The sequence below is a fragment of the Acipenser ruthenus genome, chromosome 45, assembly GCF_902713425.1.
Source record: "Acipenser ruthenus chromosome 45, fAciRut3.2 maternal haplotype, whole genome shotgun sequence".
NCBI classification, from domain to species: domain Eukaryota; kingdom Metazoa; phylum Chordata; class Actinopteri; order Acipenseriformes; family Acipenseridae; genus Acipenser; species Acipenser ruthenus.
In genome coordinates this window covers 5,932,872-5,950,491 of record NC_081233.1, presented here as the reverse complement: position 1 = coordinate 5,950,491, position 17,620 = coordinate 5,932,872, and the positions used below count along the sequence as shown (strand labels likewise).

Here is a 17,620-nt window from a genome sequence, read left to right as displayed (position 1 = left end):
CTTTATAACAGATCTAAACTGTAGCATTTCACAATTCCCCACTCATGAGCAAAAACTCAGAGATGATATAAAAATATCTCTTTATTTTTTATTCATTGACTATAGAGGTTAAAAGATGAAAAAGAACATCTTTAGATCTCAGGGTTTAACACACACACACACACACACACAGACACACACACACACACACACACACACATATATATATATTGCACATTCCCAGTGATATTTATACCCAATACAATTCTTCAATTAAATACAGCAACACAAAAGAACTGCATTTAATTAGTGATAAGTTACAAAAAAAGGTGTTCTAACTGATACATTTCCCATCTGAATTAATCATATTGGCTTTTAAAACATTCTCAATTGACTACAATTTGAATCTTTCAAAATGTAACTATACAAAGAACATTTTAATTGATAAAACAGTTGCCAATCATCATTTTAACAAATATAATCCATTAATAAATATTTAGTTTAGAATATTATAATGTGTCCAATATATTTTAAATTAAATAACTTGCACCAATTATTACACTCTAATTTGAAATGTATATTCCCTATTTAAAAAAACACCTTTACACATCTAAAGGTGTGTGCTGGTAAACACTCAGAATAGCTGCCTGGTATTTAAAAGAAAAAAAACAGATCTTGGTGGTTTTCTGATCTAAAGAACAAGCCTGCAGTTACGTAACATTTTAATTAATATATTTCGATAACCGCATTAGAATTCTCTCATGTCATGACCTCAATGCCATTCTAATGGTTTCTAGAGAAATGACGTAGGGTCCGATTCCTCACTCATGCCAATAGGCATTGCGATATTAAAAAGTATAGATTCAAAGGGCTTCACATTGAAGTATTCTTTTGAAGATCACTGCCCCTTCTTCCTTGACTTTTTCAATACCAACAATTTTTCAATACCCTAAATTAAAAAGTTTGCCTCTTCAGATATCGTTTTAATGGCTATTTTATGGTGCCTGCAGTCATTCGAAATGGTTCTGGGTTGTGTTGCTCCAACATATCATTTTTCTCTATACCTTTCTTACACGAGCATGCTTTGATCTGACTGAGACTGAATAGCCTTTCTCATTCCATTCCAATTATACGCCAATGTGACTTTTCAACTATTCTACCTATCCAGCTCTGACTAAACATTGTGCATCACCTAGAATTTTAGGATTGAGACATCACTTAAAAAAAAAACTATATAAACATAATTTAGATCTTTTATTTAACATGTAATCAAAGAAACTGCAAAATGATATCACAAAAGTCTACCAGAACAGTAGTACAGCATTTCATGTTAGATTTTGAAATGTAATGTATGTAATTCAATATGTTAACATAACATTAGTCAGCGGGTTTTATTCAACTTTATGAAGCAAAATTAGATAGTTCTATAGGATGATGCAAAACTTTTGTCCATAGCTGTATATACAGAATAGAGTAGATGGATATCTTGCTATCACTATATATTTTACAAAAAATAAAATACTGTTACAACACGAATTACAAACAAACTCATTACACGTCCGAGACGTTCAGTTAACACTCAAAGCAGCTTATTAAGCTCTATCTTAAAGTGTAAACTTTGTAGTGAGGCAGAATCTTAAAAAAATTGATGCAGCTTTGATGTCATTTATTTCTTGTGAGTTGTTTACTCAGCGTTCTTCCGCTCTGAAGTATCCTGTGTGAAAACCAAAGGCAGATTCAGCCGGTACAGTAGAAGCTGGGGAGACCTGATAAGACCTATGAGACCTTTTCACTGGGGTTGATTAGGAGATGAACCCTTTACGGTCAGGGCACAAATGGTTCTTTGTGTTTTAAAAGGTGTAGTGGCCAAAAACAACAGATTTTTCAACCCATGTGTTATTGCTTGGTTTGATCAGTGTGTGATCTCTTTAACAAAAATCACAATTTGAAAAATCCTTTTTTTTAGCATAAACATCCTACCCTTAAGTGAAACCAAATATGCTGGTAAGCAAATGATTTGTGTATAGTCTGGCAGTTGATTTCATTTTGCTTGATTTTCTGTTTATTTTCCATTTCATTTCTTGAGCGGAAGGTGTACCTCCCCTATTACTGCAAGTAGCAGCAGCATAGACATTGAGGAAGCATTCCCCACGATCAGGTGTTCAGGGGTTAAAAGTACTGGAGCTAATGATGTCATAGCTATCGAGGAAGCATTCACCACGATCAGGTGTTCAGAGGTTAAAAGTACTGGAGCTAATGATGTCATAGCTATCAAGGAAGCATTCCCCACAATCAGGTGTTCAGGGGTTAAAAGTACTGGAGCTAATGATGTCATAGCTATCAAGGAAGCATTCCCCACGATCAGGTGTTCAGGGGTTAAAAATACTGGAGCTAATGATGTCATAGATATCGAGGAAGCATTCCCCACGATCAGGTGTTCAGGGGTTAAAAGTAGTGGAGCTAATTCATGCCATCATAAGGCTGTACACAACTTGATCAGTTTAGGTTTATGTATTTGTTGATTGGTACTTGACAGAACACAGCTCACTGAGTTAATGATGATCGTTGAAAATCACGACAATACTGTAAAGAGGCTGTTTGAATGCAATCATAAAGCCATTTGCAGTAATTGCATTTTCAAACACTTTAGGCTACAGCTGCAGCAGTTCTGTCTGCTGTTCGTTCCTGATGACTAGAGGCAGTAGAAATCTGCGGATAACGGGATTCCTCGGAAATCGCGGCGTTCACAGGCTCCCGCGGAATTCGCAGCCTTCCACTGATCTCCATATTCTGCAGCTACGTCGTCATCCTAATTCTCATAAACAGACTGCTAAAGGGACCTGAAATCTGTAACTTGTTCAGTTCTAGTTTTGTCTCCTTCAAAAAGAGTTAATTAAAGAGTGGAGTCAAGGCTTTGAAAATGTGAGCTAAAAAGAAGTCTCGTGTGATGTGCTTGTTTGACAACTTCTAAAGATATAACTGACAAAAATGCTTGCTATATTAAATTGGAAGTGCTTAACCCATAAATTGTTTGATATGATTATGTTTGCTTGATTTACATATTTACGAGCCATTATTAATGCAAATACTATGTTAGATGCTCCGCAGAACACTCCGCAGATATCTGCTTAACATTTCTGCAGTTTTTGCATATTTTCCTGCAGATTTGGACTCTTTACTGATGACTTACATGCTTTATGAAGAGCTCTGCGAGTCGCTCAGGTTCCTCCATGCACTTCTCCAACTCTCCCAAGAAGTAACTGGAGAAAAAAGGACACAAGCAGCAATTAAAACACAAGCTCTGTTTTGTAACCTAGAAAATATGTGTTCTTATCCGTAACATAAACATCATCCTCTCAAGTGAAAACTAAAGAAAACTCAAATGTTTCAAAAGGCATCTTATCTGACAGTCATCTAAAAACAACACTTAACAATTCTCTATCAGACTACTGTGTTTCTTAAGCACTGGCCAATGCTTGTGTGGCAACCCTCGAAATATACAGCTATGGCCAAACGTTTTGTCATAATTTAGATCTTTTATTTAACATCATGTAAATCAAAGAAACTACACAATGATATTGTAAAAGTTGACCGAAAGCCATATAGTAGTACAGTATTTCATGTCACATTTATTCAATTTTTGTCAGTTTTTCATTAAGCATATGGAAAACTACAAAGCGGTATGTAATTCAATATGTTAACGTAATATTATTCAGCAAAATTAGTTAATTATATAGGGTGATGCAAAATGTTTGGCCATAGCTGTACAGTTGTAGTCCCAAACCTGCTCCTTTTTGCAGACGTCAGTCGTATATATAAATATGATTCTAGTGAAGAGACGATAGGCAAATCCGATAGTGAGTCTCCATGATTCCCTAACTAACTGGGTGCAGAGGAAGGGCCCTTGGGATAAGGCTTACTCTTTGTGCCAGTCGTAGATCTGGTATATGTTCCCAAACACAATCTTATCCTTTCCCTTCATGTCATCTGGGACTCCCTTCATATTCATGGTGGCTATGTACCCCTAGGGCAAAAGAGGGGCTCGTTATCAATCCTTCTTCATGCATGAAGTACATTTACACTTAAAGTACAGGGTGGTTATAGTCAGTTGCATGCTATGCAATGAATGCACTGTAGTCCGCAATAGCAGAATCCAATGCAAATGTGTTTTTATATAGCGCCCTTCACGCCATGGCATTCCAGAACGCTGTTAGAAATGAAAAACAAAACAAGAGAGCTCATGTGTACAATACACTCCAGCGACAACCGATTATATAAAAGCACATTCGAAAAAAGATGTTTTCAATTTAGACTTCAAACAATCCATTGTTTCAACCTGCCTAATGAGTTCCACAAACGAGGAGCACGACAGCAAAAAGCTCTGGTTCCAATTGCTTTAAGATGATTTTTTTGGAACAGCTAAGAGTTTTCTGATTTCAAAGATCAAATAGGAAAGCACAGAGTTAGTAGTTCTTGGAATTAGGATGATCCTAATCTGAAGGACACTCATAAATTATTATGGCAACTTTAAAATCAGTTTGGTAACCTAATCACTGGGTTAAATATGTTGAGAAAGCAGTCTGGCAGCTGCGGTCTGGACAAGCTGAAGCTTTCTAAGTTTAGTGACATGAGAACACACAAGCAAGGGGGGAGGTTATACAAACTCTTACCTCCACGATGAGGCCCAGATCACCAACATACATCTTCTCTGTCTCTATGAGCTCCTTGAGGACGTACCTAGACAATACAATGTACAAAATAAAGAAATCAAGAACGCCTTCATCAGTGTTCATCCTTAACGTCAAACTCCACATTAAATTCCCCGGTAAAACCTGAAAGCGAAGTAGAAAAAAAACATGCCTTCATTAGGATTGTTACCGTTAGCAGAAACGCTGGTCTAATTGACTCGATTTGATCACCCTGTACTGCACATCGCTGTGCTGCTTTTATTAGAGCATTAGTATTATAGAATCTTTACATTAAGTGTCTCTAATAACTCTGTATTTACATAGTAGATAATTACTAAGTCAATGTGTACTTACACATAATTACAATGTTGTTATGCATAGTTACAATGAACTTAAATCTTTTTGCATGATATAACCCTATCCCTAACCCAAACCCTAACTCTAAACCGAACTCTAACCCTAACCCTATCCCTAATCGTAACCCTAACCCCTTTCTAATACAATTGTGCACTCACATATATTGTGCAAAAACATTGACACATTAAGTCCATTGTAACCATGCATAATAACATTGTAATTATGTGTAAGTACACATGTATTTACTATGTAACTACTATGTAAATACACAGTAATTGGAGACACAATGTAAAGAGTTACCGAATCCCCCCTGGATAATGACCGCTTCTGTTTATCCAGGGATAACCACAGATGCAATCCAGGGCGATTCTCTCAGTGCTGTAAAATTCTCTAAAAGCATGCTGCCAGTGGTATTGGGCTCTCTTGCAGTGTTCCATGCTGTCTGGTCTCTGGTTGGAGCATCACTTACATGCTCTTCTCTAAGGCACTCCTCCTTTCCTCTTCACTGTCCAGCGTGGTTGATGATTGGCAGGAGACATCGTCCAATAAGGTGGAGCCATCCAGATCTTCCTGGGGACAGGAGAACTGAGTGTCCTGTCGGAAACACAAACACAATCACATACTGTACTGTCCGAAGCAGTTGTGGACCACATCCAGACCCTGTGTGGGTTCAGTCATGAGTCATGAAATTCCACTGTCAAACAATTTATTTAGTATTTAATCATACTGTTTCTCATGACAAATGCAGTTCTACAAGACTGTTGAAAACCGTTTTTTCCGCTTGCATTTTCACACACGATTAAAATAAACGCTACAAAACGCAGATGAGCTGTCAGACGTATTTTTATTCTGCGGCAACTCAATCCAAGGTCAAGGTCCATGACATCATCGAGCGACTCCAGAACATCATGGCCTTTTTAGGAGGGGGGGGTCTAGTGTCAAAAAACAGTTCCCGATTTCCCTTCTGCATTGCATACTTCAGATCCAACGCCAACACCAGCAAACTCAAAAGGACAAAGTAATCGTTCTTGATTACCCAAACCTGTCACAGACCCAACCTGCCTTGTCTTAGGGCTGATTCAATCAAAAAATGACTGTGCTGCTTTCTAAGCTGTTTATTTCCCTGTTGGAAAAGCAATCATTTCTTCTTTTTTTCTCAATCAAAAAATCAAATGTGTGCATGACGGAGACCTAGAGATTTGTTAATGATCTAATCAGTAATTTGTAGCTTTTGCCCTTGGATTCAATTTCAATTATGAAGCATATGTACAGTAGTGTGAAAATGTATTAGAGCACCCCATTGCTTCTGTTTGATTTGCTGTGCATATTAAATCAAACCTCTGTAATTGAAAATCTTGGAAAATTGTAAAAATAGGCACATTAGTAATTGTAATTCATTTAAAATAGTAAGAGAAAAGGAACAGATAGCAAATGGTGACTTTTCAGGTGTTGTTGAAGATGCCTAATTAAAGCACAAAGTGATGTAACATTTTCACACACAATTTCAATGGCGTCGATCTGCCTTTCTCAAGACACTTCGAAATATATCTCTTGCTGGAAATGCTAATATTGCCAAGAGAATGTTCTTTGCAGGAATCTGCCTGGGCTGTATTTTTTTCCCCTCTGAATAAAGTCTCTTGTTAATGATTCCAGTGATTATATTTCTATGTGTCTTGTTCCTGCCAGAAACGTTGAAACTACTTTTTCTTAGTCAGAATAAAGACAGGCAGTTTAAATGTAGTTTTTTTGAGGCACTTTCTCTGGTAGCAGTTTCCAATGGTAGGACATTATTAACCACTTATTTGTATTTTGACCTTGCAGCATTGTTTAGAAAGCAAGCATTATATTTTCAGTGCTTCTATCTTATGAACAGTACTGCAAATCATGGTAATGATTATTATTTATTTTCTTAGCAGACGCCCTTATCCAGGGCGACTTACAATTGTTACAAGATAACACATTATACATTATTTCACATTATACCGATATCACATTATTTTACATACAATTACCCATTTTATGCAGTTGGGTTTTTACTGGAGCAATCTAGGTAAAGTACCTTGCTCAAGGGTACAACAGCAGTGTCCCCCACTAGGGATTGAACCCACAACCCTCCGGTCAAGAGTCCAGAGCCCTAACCACCGATTAAAAACTAAAGTAATACAATGTCCTAAGATAATTTGATAAAAACAAGTACATTTACAGCTCTATCATGGCTATACTTCATAACAGCCATGGCACCGCCCTAATTTAGATTTAATCCAGCTGAAACTGCAGAAACAGCAAAATGCTCATGTCGATTTGGAGTAAATAACTGAGAGTCTAGCTTGCTCAAAGACTGCAGGACACAAGGTAAGAATGTCTCCCCAGGCTTTTCAGCCCTGGTTTATTTCAGTATTTGACATGCCCAGAAAAGCAGACAGGATTTCCCCCAGAGAACCTTGCCCAGTCCTGCTGCAGCTCTCAGCAAAACAGAATCATAACGAGATGCAGGCGTCTCAGAAACCCACCAGCAGCACATCTGAAAATCCAGCGTGTTGCCATAGCGATCAGGGATTAGAGAGCCAGCCAGCTGCAGAGTGGTTATGGATGTGTGATGTTAAAAATAATTTCACTGAGCGGCTGATAAAGTGTTTTTTTTTTCATGATTATCCCATTTGCTGATTTGCTTTGTGTTTGTTCCCATGTGAAATGCACACATATGCCTCATGAGATGTAATTTACTGCATTGCATTATATATAGAGAGAGAGGCAGACGAGAGAGAGAGAGAGAGAGAGAGAGAGAGAGAGAGAGAGAATGAATAATAGATAGCAGTGTATTATACCACTGTAATTCCATCAATGGGGTCTTCCCCAATCAGATCCACACAATGGAAACACTTTTTAAATATATAATTTGTTTTACTGTGGCAGGCAGAAGCCCTGCTGATGTGAATAGTGTGTGGGGGAATGCAAGGTTGGCAGGGATGGGGTTAAATCTGTCCCGGTCAACAATCACAGGTGTGGCCATTCTCCAATTAGGTAATACCCATCGGCTCAGCTATTGAGCTGGTGAGTAAAACACTATTAGGAGGACAGAAAAGAAGGAAAATGTTCCGCAATGCCAAGTTCAAGAGTTCAGGACCATCCCGAGAACTTGGGTGGATTGAAATGACGCTGTTCAGTTAACTGTGCATGTTTCATTTAGAATCTGGAATCCTCCAGCTTGGCTGAGGGTCTCTTGCCTGTTCCCTTCCTGTTTTTAGAGTTTGGCCAAGGGGTATCTGGTGGGACAGTGACAGGTGACATGGAGAAAGAAAGCAAACGCAAGTAAAGCTGCACAGCTGGTAATGTAAGACAATTAGATAAGCTTTCATCAGTGCTGGCTGTTCCTCCTCTTGAGATTTTAAATCTCCAGGTAATAAGCTATAAGGGCTACTCTATATAATCTACATGTTCTTAATATTTAACACCTTGCCTGTTTCCTAGTATGTGTGTTCTGTAGGATTCTATATACAACTGTGGCCAAAAGTTTTGCATCACCCTAAAGAATTAATTAATTTTGCTTCATAAGTTGAATGAAACCTGCTGAATAATGTTACGGTAACATATTGAATTACATACCACATTGTGGTTTTCCATATACTGAACAAAAAACTGACAAAAATTGAAAAATGTGGCATTTTGAAATCTATCATGAAGTACTGTACTTTTGCAATATCATTTTGTATTTTCTTTGATTACATGATGTTAAATAAAAGATCAAAATTCTGTTCATATAGTTTTTTTTAATTATGTCTCAATCCTAAAATTCTAGGTGATGCAAAACTTTTTTGCCATAGCTGTAGTCCTTACTGCCTAAACCATTATTACTAACTATTCCTGCATCAACTGCTTTCTCGAGGTGGGGAAGCATTTTAGCGTTGCACCGGCTTCAGTGCAGAGCGCAACACAAATATGCTTCCCCACCTTGCTATCAGACTTGATGAGGTTTTTCACTTAGGAAGCATGGCAATAATAATACAAGAGGAAACACAATAAAGAATCACACAGGTAAGAAATGATTGCCCTTGTCAGACCTAGTTAATATACTGCAGCCATGGCAGGCTTCTTTAAAGTGATTTGATACACATTGATGGCTCCCAGATGTGGACTCTAGCGCTGGCAAACTGAACAGGAAAGAGCCAAAGGGCAAAAAAAAACATTTTTAAATGAAACTACTCTTATTATGGAAGCTGAGATCATTATTTAACAAGATATATTATTAACAGGGTAAAGAGAGCAGCTTGACTGAAGGGTTAGGTGCACCACTGAAGTGCTAGCCAATTTAAAAACACCATTTGTCTGCTCTTGAAAATGTCTTATAATGTTTTCATTTATTTTGCATGGGCTTACATATGCATTAAAGTTATCACAGACCCGTAAATTTACATTAAAACCTGCAGACCCGCGACAGTCATTGTACAAAATAAGAATTACAGTCATTCATTGATGTGTTCCATCAGATTCCATAATTTTAAATTAACCAATGTTGTTGTTTTTTTTTTATTTATTGATTCGAAATGTCATTTTAATAATTTAGGTCAGATTAATCACTGTCCGGTTCCAGTGGTTTGATTTCATCTGCACAACCAATCAAAACTACAGCAGCAATGGGATGTTCTAATACAGAAGCAATGGGGTGTTCTGATACAGAAGCAATGGGGTGCTCTAATACAGAAGCAATGGGGTGTTCTAATACAGAAGCAATGGGGTGTTCTGATACAGAAGCAATGGGTTGTTCTAATACAGAAGCCATGGGTTGTTCTAATACAGAAGCAATGGGGTGTTCTAATACAGAAGCAATGGGGTGTTCTAATACAGAAGCAATGGGGTGTTCTGATACAGAAGCAATGGGTTGTTCTAATACAGAAGCCATGGGTTGTTCTAATACAGAAGCCATGGGGTGTTCTAATACTGAAGCAATGTTAAATTGCTAAAGTAGGCAGGCAGTGTGAAGCCTCTATAAGGAAGTTCTCCATGCAGGAGAAACTCTCAGACCACTATTTTTTCCTTTTGCTGAATAGTCCCTAAATGCTGCCATAAATGATTCACAAGCTACTATTAGTAATGGCTCAACCCTGGCGCTGTCTTATATAGCAATCTGTCCTGGAGGCTGTTTTTTGGATGGCTCTGAGTTTATTTCCAGGCTCTATTTATACTGTCAAGGACAGAAAGCGTTCATTAAACGTTTCTAGGAGGTGGCGTCACCCCATGCTTTTGAATGTGCTGACCCTCCTGCTTCTAGTCTGCCTAATCAGGGGTTTGCATTTAATCCATCAGTGATTAATTGGCAGATGTGACTCATTGTTTGGCAAATTTACGACAAATTTACGTGATTGTGTGTGTGTGTGTGTGTTTAAGAGTGTGTGTATATGTATGTGTGTACGTGTGTGTGTGTCTGTGTGTGGGCATATCTGTGTGTGGGCATATCTGTGTGTGTGTGTGTGTGTCACAGTGTGTGTGAGAGTGTGTGTAAGAGTCTGTTTGTATGTGTGTGTGTGTGTGTGTGTGTGTGTGTGTGTGTGCGTGTGTCTGTGGGGTGGGTGTTTGTGTGTGTTTTGTTTTTAGATGCCAATATAACTATGCTTTCAAAAATATTTACTTATTTAAACCAGCCTTACTCAGTGTGTGGCTTGCATTTCCAAGAGGGTTGTAGGGATGTAAAATTTGTAAATACAGTTTTGAATTTTCTAGAGATCTTTTGTTTTGTGCTAGGGATACCTATGTGTGGCACTGTAAGTATGCCATAGTAAAAGCATAGTCAATAGTAATAAAGTATAATGAAAGCACTGCAGCAAAGGTAAACACTGCAAGGTTGGTAAATGCAGAGCGTAACCAGGGGAATAGCAACAGGGAACTGCGAAATTATTGTCTACCTTGTCAAGATGAAATGCATTTCTACCAAAAACCGCTCCGTAATCTCTGGCAATTTTGTGTCGCATAATTATGGCGTCAGTGTTGGCAAAACCACCAGTAAAGCATCAGCCTGGATCTCTGCGGTTCTTACCATGATCTGGGAGTCTGTCCCCTCCCCCTGCAGCAGGTCAGACAGATAACACTGCTGGTGGATGTTCTCAGATTCAGAAATGCTACAGCTTGCTGGGCCGTCTCTCCATTCCTACCAGAAACAAACAACGGTCCGGTTAGCAAAGCGTTCGTTTAGTGACGTCTTCAAGGAAAGGAGCCTGTCAGAAACACAGCAGTAACACTGCGAATTGGATGCAGGGGCCACCATGGAGAGCCAAAGAGAAGGTTTGCTCACCGGCTGCATGTTGCTGTGTGGCAGGATGGCTGCGTTCTCCTCCTGCCTCCCGGCCCCCCCCAGGTCTGTGCTCTTCCTCTCCTCCTCCAGGCTCTTCCTCTTGGGCTTGCTCTCCAGCCTGTGCACCTGCCGCTCCACCTTGGCTGCCCCTCCGGTGCTCAGCTTGCGCACCGGGTTGGTGAGCCACTTCTTGAGCGTGCTGACGGAGTGGCGCGAGCTGGGGGAGCTGGGGGCCGAGCTGCTGGAGGGCTGCGGCTGGATGGAGGCGACCGAGGTGGAGATACTGCCATCACTGCCGGCCACCGAGTAGGACTCTGCAAGGGAACAATGAAAGAGGGATTACAGCAATGCACCATTGACTGAGACAGGATTAATAGTCCATTCTGTTCAATTGCAGAATCAGGGGCGATGTGGCAGCCCTGGAATGGAGGGACTACCACTCTTTCACTTAGGGAGTGAGGGAGCAGTTCAGTCCCCATGCCTCAAGTCTGCCCTGGACTGGAAGGAGCACCCTTTCTCTTAGGGGTGAGGGAGCAGTTCAGTCTCCGTGCCTCAAGCCTGCCCTGGACTGGAGGGAGCACCCTTTCTCTTAGGGGGTGAGGGAGCAGTTCAGTCTCCGTGCCTCAAGCCTGCCCTGGACTGGAGGGAGCACCCTTTCTCTTAGGGGGTGAGGGAGCAGTTCAGTCTCCATGCCTCAAGCCTGCCCTGGACTGGAGGGAGCACCCTTTCTCTTAGGGGGTGAAGGAGCAGTTCAGTCTCCATGCCTCAAGCCTGCCCTGGACTGGAGGGAGCACCCTTTCTCTTAGGGGGTGAGGGAGCAGTTCAGGCCCCATTCCCATTGACTCATCGGCCTCTATTTCTAAGATTTTTGCAATGTTGCTTTAGTGGCAAACGTGATTACTCAAAATTACACACTCCCCCCAACCTTTGGCCTTACTGGACATAATGATCCCAATAGTGCTGCTGCCCATTCAGAACACGATTAATATTCTCCGAGCATTGGTGTGTCCCTATGCATTAGAAACCAGCTGTCTTGCTGCTTGGCTTTGTGACAAAAAAAATGGCAGCAAATTCTCACATCAAGTCACAAGGTGTTTGAAAGCACTTGAGTTCCATTTCATCTTGCTAGGTTTGAAATCCGGTGTTACATTTCTAAGATGAATACTGAAGAATTTTTAGAAACCCTCTAATAAGTATGAAAAGTGATAATGAGTATTACACATAGTCAGTTTGGCTGCATGCAGGGATTTCACTTTTAGTAACAGATAAACCCCACTGCCGACTAGTACCATGAAAAAACGCGTTTTACTTGTTTATGCTTTATTAAAAAGCAGCACTTGGATACAGATCACAATATACAGTGGGTTAAAGTAGAATCAGTGAACAGCTATGTAATCGTTTGCAGCTATTGCACATTTGTTGTTTGCTCTTAAAACCCCTTACTTGTAGAATATTTTTGATAATACAACAATTTAATAACACTAAGTCTATTTGTTATATTTCCCTGGTTTTAAGGTCATTGACTTCCTGTGAAGCAATGCATTGATTTAAAAAACGCTGCTTTTCTTACAAGGCTATTCATGGTTGGTTATTCCAAGAACTCCACTAAAAACCTACGATTCAAGGAATTTTAGTTCTCCAGTTCCCTCACATTGGAACTCGCTTCCAAATTGTATCCGGAATGCTGAGTCTGCCAGTATTTTTCAATCTCAGTTCAAAACACATCTCTTTGATTTGGTCTGTCACTAGCGAGCAGTTGGGAGCTCTTTTGGCTTTTGTTTAAAGTGCCCTGGGATGCTTGCACATGCTATATCAATGAAAATCGCCATGGTAATATCAGAGCCCCGAAACAGCACATCTCCCTTGAAACTGCAAGCTGTCCAGCTCACCTGAATTGACGCTTGGCTAAAGTTTAATAGCAATAAAAATAGTGACTGAAAAAATTATGGCAAAAAACTGGCCCAAACCACATAACAGAAATGAAAAGCCAAGCTCTGTAAGATCACACTGAAATATTCTAAACTCTGCATATATCCTGACTTATTGCAACTTACCCTAGCAGACACTGTTAAATAGGAAGGGATTTAAATTAGTAGGGATGTCAAAACAGTAACGGTGTCTGGAGGGGAAACAAACCATTACAGTAGGTATGCCTTTCAGTGTCTGGCTTAATGAAACAACTCTCCAAGAAGTATTGTTACTCAGCTGGGCAAACTGAGCACATTTGGAATATCCACAGGCTTTGTAACAGTTCTGCTTAAGGTTCAGTTTAGTACATTCTAAGCTGTTCAACAATCATGACATCATCCATAGGTCCCAAGTCTCATCAGCTGGATTGCTGGTCTATACCATTTGCTGCGGAACGGGGGGGGTTCGGGGGGATCCCCCTTCCTCGAGAACATTTTGGATAATGATTAATCTGACCTAAATTATTAAAATGACATTTCGAATCAATAAAAGAACAAGAACATTGGTTATAATATTAAAATTATATAATTTGCAACTTGAAGAATGGAGTGCACATGCAATCATACATCAAGGAGATACAGTCGAAGATGCACAGACCTTCCTGTGAGTTAACGGCTGCTGGATCCAAAGTGCCTCCCGCCTTTAATATTCTGTGGTGATTGTTGAGGGCAACGGCGTGCAGTTTATAAATATTTAAGAGCAAAAAATAAATTAAATGGAAATTTAAAACCAGTAAATGATTCATGCTTTTGTGCCGCACGACAGCATTTAGAATTCGATTACACAAACTTAGTAGCAAACGTCTGCAAAGCAATCTTTTTTCCCAGTATTTTGGGCTAGGATACTGTTCTTTTCTTTAAAAATAAATCTCTCAAGGAAGGCTGATTGTGTATTTTTATTATTTTTTATTTTTTTTAAAGCATCCATTCTACCAAAAAACTCTGAGATTCAAAACTCTGATGCATCCTACTGATGTGTGCTAAACTTGGTGCAGAAGACAGGTGAAGATCGACGTTACTATATTGCTGTTGTTTCTGGCTTGTGGCTGCGAATATGTCAAAGTGTTTGGGGGTTTGAAGCCTGAACTACTAACCCCACCTCCCCCTTCTTTCAGTGCAATTCGGTCTCTTAACTAAATCATCAGCTGTGCTCTATCTCTGCTCTGAGGCAGCACTGTTTCATCTCTGCTGCAGGAAACCAGGTCATGTACATCCAGAGCAGACAACCCTTGACCTCTGACCCTGCTCTCCAGGCAGAGATCTCATTGGGGACGTGAGATAAACACAGGCCGGAGATTCTCATTTCAAACCCCTTCTTGACTGAGCTGGGTAGTGCTCAGCAAGTCCAGCCTGCTACTTAGCTAGCTTTTGTCAGTGTGCACAAACGTGTAAATGTGATTGTAGTGTAATTCATACTGGAACTGGCAAACTTTGCATTTGTTGTTTTTGCCTGAACAACGCACCTACAGCACTGGCCAAAAGTTTTGCATCATCCATTACAATTAACAAACTTTGCTTCATAAAGTCGAATTAAACCTGCTGAATAATGTTACGTTAACATTGTATTACACACCGCTTTGTAGTTTTCCATATACAAAAATCGATTTGACATTTCAAAATCTAACATAAAATACTTCTATTATGGCTTCCGGTAGACCTTTTGCGATATCATTTTGTAGTTTCTTTGATTACATGATGTTAAATAAAATGTTCATATAGTTTTGTTTTTTTTTTTAATTATGTCTCAATCCTAAAATTTTAGGTGCTGCAAAACCTTTGGCCATAGCTATAGTGTGACCTTTCAAAAATGGTTTATTACCATCGTATTATTATCTGTAGAAATCTTTGCATAATTAGAAGCAAGCAGACCACAGCAACATTATGTAAACTATAGCACAGTGATCCTGAGTGTCAATTGGTTCATACTACTGAGTAAATGACAGCAAAAAAAAGCTAACAAAATCACATAAAAGGTAGGGTATTCTCAAGGTGAAATCCAGTTGTCTTTGGTAACAAAACTGCCATACGTGCAGTGCATCTGGAAAACTTCTGCAAATAAACTCACTGCCTCTGGGGAATGTAATCTGCTTCCAGCAATGTCTAGAGAACTGACTTCAGCAGTTTCATTTTAAGTTTAAGGAAAAAGTAGGTTGGGATCACTTCCACCAGACCCACGGTTGCTTAGAAAGGGTCTGTATGCACAGGTTGCCTGAATACTTCCCCCAAAGTCACGGAGCTTTGTGGTTTGTTTTCTACACACCACAGTGGTGAGTAAATGAAGGTTTGATGTATCACATCTATAACTATAAATAGTGCTAATTTAGAAATACTAAAAGATACCAAATAAATTCCCCGACAAACGTTTTCAATAGACTTTTTCAGTGTCTTCACGGTCTGATGTATCAGTGAACTGTTTTAATGCTGTTCAGATGTGATCCAGAGGTTTAGGAATGGCTGACTTGGTCTAGATGTCAGGTCTTCATAACCGTTTTGGCTGATCAGTGTAATACTATAGGTCTAAAATATTAAGCCAGCCATAAAGGGTTTTGTTTTTAGTAAGGGAACTGCAGGAGACTTGACGTGCTGGCATTCGGCCTCACCTTTATCAGAGTCACTTCTATTGACAGGTTTAGGAAAGTTGTAAAATAAAATCTGGAAACAATTCCCATTTTTATTTTACTGACACAGGAAACAGACGGTGCTGTACTGTCAGGGCAGAGTAGAAAGCTGAGCTCTGATTCACTTTCTTTTCAACGCTTAGAGCAGGGCTTTCCAGAGCTGTCCATTTCAGTCCTGGTCTTTGTTCCAAATTATATAACTGAACCAATTAAACCTCCATCCAGACCCTAAATGAGTCCCATTATTTCATTTTCCCTGTTAAACCTGCAGTGTAATGACCATCCAGGACTGTAATTACACACCCCTGGCTAAAAAACGTCACAAACGTAAAAGAAACTAGCGAAAGAAATACAATTTTACTGTGACTATCTACAAATGTTACCGTTAAATTTGGTTTACTCCTTGCCCAGGGTGAACTGTATATGATAACAGCCAGGAACTACAGTGGAACATCAGAGTTACAAACACCAGACTTATGAACTAATCAAACAGTCAACCCAACACCCTACTTTCAATCGGAAGTATGCAAGCACTTAACCATGTGTGCAATGCACGCAGACAGGCACCCTTATAAGCATGCTGGTCATGAAGGAGGCAACATTACTGTACCAGCAAACGTATCCAGACAACCGGGAGGCAGATTTCAAAGCAAGTACGGGCAACTTTACAAGGAGCATTTTTAAACAAAGCACAGATTTTGTTTTTCAACCAAAGGAGGCCGAATGACTGAGCAAACTGCATGAATGCATTTTGTTTAAAATAAAATAAAAACAAGCACTTTGCTAACCAATGTTTTCCTGAGCATTTAAATCTGTGTTTTTCCCACAGTTACACTTTCAAAGGTAACTGAAATGTCATCTTTTTCCATATTTAGTACCATTTTAAAGTCTTTAGAACCATAACAATATGAGTATTGCATTACTGTGCTGTATCCTTGGATTATGAAGCTGTTCTTAACTCCAAGGTCCTACTGTAGTACGAATGGACAAAGCATCCTGTGGAACACTAAAAAGTCTGCACAGCATAGATTATTTAAGGGGATTTCCTTACCTGTTTTTGCATCACTAAATTAAATTAGCAGCCGTGCTAGCTACACCAATCAGTGTGTAGCTCGGTGTTTCAGTTTCCCATGTGTGCGTTGATAAACAGGAAAAACACTACAGTGCTGGTGAGTTTCTAAGACGAGCGCTTTCCAGATTTGAAGTAAACCCCACGACGGTTATCACATTACCATCACTGAGATCGTGCGCCGTTGAGGAAGGTTGAAAAATCTCTATAGGTCTGTCCTGTAAAGCACTTCATAGTCACTAGGATGAGATTGGACAAATGGTAGTCCAAAGAAGAAGGTAGGAAGTTTCAAACAAAGATTGGTTCATGCACGGAACACCCGACCAGATGAAGTAGTAACAGCTAATCAAAACACAATGTGACCCTGTCCTATTAAACAAGATTGCCTTAGATGGGGCAAACAGTGTGCGGGCAAGAGTAGCACCTCGATGGGACAAAAGGCGATAACACTTTACATGAAGTGCCTCTAATTACTGTGGATTTACCTTGTGGTTACTTAGTGCGGTCTGCAGTGTTGAGTTATCTTTCCTATAATAGAGTGGTTCACAGTGTTGAGTGCAGTTCTCTTTCCTAGACCTGAATACAGGTCCACAGTGTTGAAATAGAGAAAGAAGAGTGCACTAAAGACTATGCACTACAGCACCAAACTCTCAAGAGCT

At 39.7% G+C, this 17,620-nt stretch overlaps 1 protein-coding gene across 3 annotated transcripts in view; it reads right to left on the bottom strand.

The window, feature by feature from the left end:
* Positions 1 to 17,620, bottom strand: part of LOC117400904 (rho guanine nucleotide exchange factor 25) — an 85,020-nt gene that overhangs the window by 11,858 nt on the left and 55,542 nt on the right. For all 3 annotated transcript variants that reach the window (XM_034001259.3, XM_034001257.3, XM_034001258.3), the window contains 6 exons: positions 11,308 to 11,621; positions 11,053 to 11,163; positions 5,494 to 5,618; positions 4,650 to 4,716; positions 3,900 to 4,003; positions 3,170 to 3,239 (listed from right to left, as the gene is read on the bottom strand). In XM_034001259.3, coding sequence (XP_033857150.3) covers positions 3,170 to 3,239; positions 3,900 to 4,003; positions 4,650 to 4,716; positions 5,494 to 5,618; positions 11,053 to 11,163; positions 11,308 to 11,621 — 791 coding nt within the window. The remainder of the gene's footprint in view (positions 1 to 3,169; positions 3,240 to 3,899; positions 4,004 to 4,649; positions 4,717 to 5,493; positions 5,619 to 11,052; positions 11,164 to 11,307; positions 11,622 to 17,620) is intronic.